The sequence below is a fragment of the Limulus polyphemus genome, unplaced genomic scaffold (assembly GCF_000517525.1).
Source record: "Limulus polyphemus unplaced genomic scaffold, Limulus_polyphemus-2.1.2 Scaffold323, whole genome shotgun sequence".
NCBI lineage: Eukaryota > Metazoa > Arthropoda > Merostomata > Xiphosura > Limulidae > Limulus > Limulus polyphemus.
The window spans coordinates 158,207-164,453 of NW_013665933.1; the positions used below are offsets into that span (position 1 = coordinate 158,207).

At 32.4% G+C, this 6,247-nt stretch overlaps 1 protein-coding gene across 1 annotated transcript in view; it reads left to right on the plus strand.

Annotated features, from left to right (window-relative positions):
- LOC106457381 (1-phosphatidylinositol 4,5-bisphosphate phosphodiesterase epsilon-1-like) overlaps positions 1-6,247 on the plus strand; it is a 104,116-nt gene that overhangs the window by 57,853 nt on the left and 40,016 nt on the right. Inside the window, exons 18-21 of the mRNA XM_022383291.1 lie at positions 1,070-1,326; positions 1,845-2,101; positions 3,262-3,473; positions 5,567-5,689. Coding sequence (XP_022238999.1) covers positions 1,070-1,326; positions 1,845-2,101; positions 3,262-3,473; positions 5,567-5,689 — 849 coding nt within the window. The remainder of the gene's footprint in view (positions 1-1,069; positions 1,327-1,844; positions 2,102-3,261; positions 3,474-5,566; positions 5,690-6,247) is intronic.

The window sequence follows — 6,247 nt, forward strand, 5'->3', positions numbered from 1 at the left end:
CTAACAATATTACATTCAAAATACTCCAACAGCTATTACATTACAACATTTACTATACTCCTAACAATATTACATTCAAAATACTCCAACAGCTATTACATTACAACATGTACTATACTCCTAACAATATTACATTCAAAATACTCCAACAGCTATTACATTATAACATCTACTATACTCCTAACAATATTACATGTACTAGATTTCCAACAACCTTTCTTTATTTAATCAAAAAATGTACATACACTATAATGAAGTTTTGCCAATAGTTATATTTGTGTTAACAAATCTGATCTATTCGAAGGATGGACTGAGAGATTGAAGGATGGATAGATGCATTAATAAATAGATATTAATAGTTCATCAGTATTATTAATTCACTTTGTGCAATTCCTGAATTTGCATTAAAAATATAGTCTTATAACGCTAAAAATCAGGTTTAAATGAAAATAATCGAGCCACATAGAAGAAACCAAAGAAGAGTTAAACTAGCTTTGAAAAAGGACATATTAAGTGATTGAAGAAAGAACTGTAAATAAAAATATCGAAAATTTACAAGTAGTCTTCTTGTGGATTTGCATATAATGATGACACTTGATATGTAATGACACATATTTGAATCATTGGAAACATATGTGTTTGTATGTCATGATAACTTTTCATTCTACATGGTCTTAGAGTAATATCAGTTTGAGTACCTGATTCTCTATATCATGGTACCATACGTGCAAACGTGTTTTAAACTTCAGTGTTCAGCACTATATGTTTTTTTCTTTCAAAATACCAATTCTGAATTTTGTGTTAGCGATGATTCCAAAAGTACTCTTGCCAATATAATTTGTATCTACAAATCTCTATGAATGAGTTGCCTAATAGCTGTATTTCGATGATATTTTCTGACATTACATATTCTTATATCCATGATTGTAGAGGAAATACCATCTCTGTCGACTTGTTACTTCTTTTCCATAACATTTATGTTAGTCCAGCACTGCTAAGGTTCACGTTAATAAAGAACCTACTTTCTACATATTGTTTCTTAGCTGTACAAGTTGTTGATCGTTTTCAGGATAGCACTGCCAAACTTCACGTCAGCAGTGAGCCCACCATTTCTGTCGATTTGTTACTCCGAACCCACAGCCCCTCAACGAAGCGACGGAGAACAGCAAAGAAATCCATTTCTTCTCTTGGTAGCCAGCCTCAAGAAAAAGATGAAGTGGTGAAAACTCAAACGTTTCATCCTTCCTCGATGTCTCTAAACGAGGAGAATAAGTTTCCTCATAATGAATCGCTCATGAACCCAATGTCTATGAGCGCATCGTTTAGGTATCTATCTTTGAAGTTTGATAAAATGAACTATATCTGTTATAATGCCAGTAATAATACAAGTACAACTGTATAAACAATATTTTGCTTATCATACACGAAAGTTAATAAAACGCCAGTTTCTTTCGTTACCCTTCAGAAAGTTTCTATGTATAAAATATTGCTAATCCAAGTGTAACTGCTTATGAAATAATTAGACTTTGTGAAGTTATATAAATATTAGAAGTAGACGTTTATGAAAGGTATATTTTAAAATCTTATTTTTCTCACAATCTAAAAGGTTTTTAATCAGTTATTAAGACTGCCAACGACTCAGCGGTAAGCTTCAGGTCTTAAAACGATAAAGTTCGGGGTTAGATCCCTGTGATGGACACATTACAGACATCCCTTTGTGTAGTTGTTTCTTTTAATGCTTCGCTAGTGTTGGGGTTGACGCAAGCTTATGTAAAATTATCATTTTAGTTGTATTATGCTAAATACTATAATGATAATTATTCTGTATTATATTTAATATCCAGGGAGAACTGGCGTCGGAGGTTTACAGTGAGTTCAGATAAAACACTAAACTTTTGCTACTCTGCTATTACACCTACAACGGAGATGGATTTTTTGGATTTCATGGAACTTTTTCGTTCGTTCATTGTAAGATACCGCAAAGACCTGAAAGATTTGTTTGAACAGATAGCTGTTGGCGTGAGATGTACTGAAGAACCATCTGTTCCTAATTCAGCTGAGCTATTCAGAGCAACAAGGTCCATATCCAGTAAAGTCTTAGGTAAGCAAAACGAAAACAAAAAATCATCTGAAATGAAAAGTATAATTCTATGGTTTCTAGCATATTGACTTTAAATAAATGTAAAATTTATTCACTGAGAACTTCGATAAAAAAATGCTTAGGCCTAACTTAATGCTCAAATCTAGAATTACTGTTCTCGTCGAAGCTGTAATTCTTGTAGTATGTTTAAGTTATTTTAGTGCAAAATTGGAACGTATTGAGTATTTTTGGTTTTAAAAAGCGATTGCTACAGCACAGTTAACAGGACATGCCTTAGTAATTCACCTGACATTTCATATGAAAGTTTAAAACTTTTCCCCCTGGTACTTTCACTATTCAAGAAGTCATCAAACAATTGACTTGAAAGTTAACGGATCGATGTCGGACGTATGCTAATAATTAGCATGATCGGAATGTTAATATAAGGGTTTAAATTCGCGCTCTGTTGGCGCAAAAAAGATTAGGTTCGTGAGTGATTGTCAAATCCTAATATTCAATAGCAACCCTAGAATTTACAGTGGGTGCTTTTGACTATCAGCTCAAAATTAGGATCGGCTATGCACAGATACCGCTTTATGCAGCTTTGGGCGAAAAGTAGGGAAACAAATAAAGAATTAAACAGGCGGAAAAGAAGGACTGAATTACTGGTACAAGAACTGATAATCGATATAGTTAAAACTCGGTAGATGGTTTTATAAGGAAATTAAATTTTTCTTCACGCTTCATCTCTCCATTTACAGGGAAAAGGGTGAAACTTAGATAGTTATTGAGTAGCAGGTGTTATATTTTACATGTCAGACATACTTAACTTTCAGGTCGACTTATTGTACGGCAAAGCTAATAGTGTATAGGTATTATTCAAAGAGGCTTTTCTGATTCATTCATTCATGTTTTACCTAAATCAACAAGTAATTTTACACACCCCATCGACATTTAGTTGTGTTTGTAAGTTTTAGTTCTTCAAAAACTCCTTAAGATGCTATTATACTTGTGTTGAATAAAATTTGATGAAGTATTTTTAATAAGTAAGATATATAAACAACATTTTACTTTAAACAAAATTCTAATCAATATCAATTTACAATTTACTTTTTAATTACGTGTACTTATTTTTGTTCTTCTTAATTTACGTTTGTTTTTCTACTGTTTTGTTTTGATAGGTTTGCTAACTAGAAATACTCCGTTTGATTTGCACGTAAACAGCCAGAGAAAGAAAAGCTGTGATGCTATCGCAGCTGCCAGTATTGTTTCCAACTGTGCTGGTTTGGAGTCTTCGCAAGTAATGGTGATAGGGTTGAGAGAGTTTCAGAGTTTTTTGGCACATCACCAAGGAGAAGAGCTTTCAGACCTTGACGTTGCTGCCCTAATACAGGTATTTATAAATTAATAGTTTAAATTAGTCTTGTTTAGCTTGGAAGTCAGCCAGTTAGAACAGTTAAGTGGTGGAAATATTTGAACTTTACTTGTACAATAACTCTAAGAAGGCTTACCAGTAACTCGCAAAAACTTTAAAATGGTCCACAATAAAACTAAACAAAATTCAACAATACTTCACAACAGCTGATTCTTTTTTTGTAAAAAATATAAATAGTTTTGTGGAAAGACTCAATATTAACTCTCTCTACAAAAGAATATTTTACAATATCTCTAAAAAGACGTACACCATAGCATAATTCTTAAGTTACTTAGAATAGTAATAACTAATAGTAGCTCTGAAAAGTGTAATCGTTTACTAAAGGCAGTTTCTCAACCCATAACCATAAACAGATAAACAATAGCCCAAAGTTATTTTAAACGGATTCCTAGGCGTTAATATCTCGGAATATTCTAAAATGAACTCAAATGAACCTGTATAGACTAACGTTAGCCCATGGAAACTCTGCAGGCATTCAGTATTAATTTCAAACTAACTAGCAATAACTTCTGAAAAGACTCAGCAAAAAACCGTAGTGTCTCAATAACAATATTCACCATCTCTATACTCCCGAACGCTAAATCGTAGTTCTCAATAACAATATTCACCATTTCTATACTCCCGAACGCTAAATCGTAGTTCTCAATAACAGTATTCATTATCTCTATACTCCCGAACGCTAAATCGTAGTTCTCAATAACAGCATTCACCATCTCTATACTCCCGAACGCTAAATCGTAGTTCTCAATAACAGCATTCACCATCTCTATACTCCCGAACGCTAAATCGTAGTTCTCAATAACAATATTCACCATTTCTATACTCCCGAACGCTAAATCGTAGTTTCTTAATAACAGTATTTACCATCTCTATACTCCCGAACGCTACTCAGAGTATTTATAAAAGCGAGAACAATAATTCACAGTAACTAAAAAATACTCAATATCAATTCACAGTATACTTTACAAAACTGAACAATAATGAAAAATAATTGTAAGTCCATTCAGCAATAACTCATAGTAGTAGCTTTACAACGGTATGTTACCTTATAATAATATCAAAAATAAGTCTATGTTTGTCATCCATTAAAATTTTGTTTAAAATGAAATATATTGAAATTGTAGTTACTGGCATTGTTTGTATATATCTTACTGATTTATTAAATATTCTTTAACACAAGTATGACAAATTGATAATCAGTTTGTGAGGTGCCAAAAGTGAAAAACAAAATTATATGACGACAGGGAAAATTTATAAAATTACTTTTTTATTTAGATTATAATATGAAAATAACACAAAGTATTTATGGGAAACTCAACAGTCAAAATGTGACTCTTAAAGATCCTTCAATATATGTTAAAGAAATCCGAATTTTCAAGCTCTTTCGAAAGGTTTTGAATATGATTTATATATATATATATATATATATAATTTGGTTGGGTGCACAACAGGTTTTGATATAAATATATTATATATAGCCTGTGTGTTGGATTTCTGTGTAAGGCGTAGCTTAAGTGGACACTGACATCAAAAAATTTCAGCTGCCTGGCAGGTATACTCAAATACTTCTGTGAAAAGTTTTCATCTGAAAAAAAAAATTACATTTCACCTCCAGCCATAACTATAATTAAAACAAGTGTGTAATTTCATTGGTTCTCTGTGAATGCTGGATTTCAACATCACCCATAAAAATGATGGGGAAATTAACTGGGAATAATTCAGACACGGAGTTTTGTTTAAAATGATCTTTTGCAGATAACGCCCCCACCACACACACCACGGTGACTCAGTGATAACCCTTGGAAGGGCTTATAACACTAGAATTCAGTGTTCGATCTTTGCGATGGACACAGGTAGCTTTTGTTTAACTTCGTGCTAAAACCACAACAAACAAATTCAGATAAGTATAATTGAAAATCGCATATATATATCCAGCATAATTTTATCTGATCTTTAACATTTAGAATATCTGCATGACGATACAGTAACATTCAGTTTCAACGCGTTTACTGTCATAAGTATTTTGATACGTATTAATTTTTTCACTTTAGCGCCACGAACCTGACGCCACCTTACGTCAAAATATGTGGCTATCTTTTGACGGTTTCGCCAGGTATCTTATGGATAAATCTAACTATGCCTTTATTTCTGAAAATACTAGCTCTCACCCTGAGGTAAGCATAAATTTCTAATCATAATGAAATAACTTATATCATCCCTTCGAAACAAGAAAATATCTAATACTTTTTTGTTTGCAAGTAATAAACGTCACAAATGAAAATGTTTAAATATTCGGTAATGTTTATTTGTTATCGTGTTTACTTAACACTTAACACTTAATTATTTTATATCAAGACGTTTTCATCGTTAAAATGGGGTATGTTATTTGTTTTTCACATTTTTAGAGTATGTCAAAATAATACAAAAATATCCAAAAAAAAAAGAATATAAATTTTTAGTAAAAAACACATGGAAGTAATTTCCAGGCATCTCGTTAAGTTTTGATTATGACGATTGAATTCGAAAAGGCAACAGTTGATTGGATATAAAGACAAGTTTGTTTTTGTTTGTTTGTTTGTTTTGAATTTCGAGCAAAGCTACACGAGGGCTATCTGCGCTAGCCGTCCCTAATTTACCAGTGTAAGACTAGAGGGAAGGCAACTAGTCAGCACTACCCACTGCCAACTCTTGGGCTACTCTTTTACCAACGAATAGTGGGATTGACCGTCACA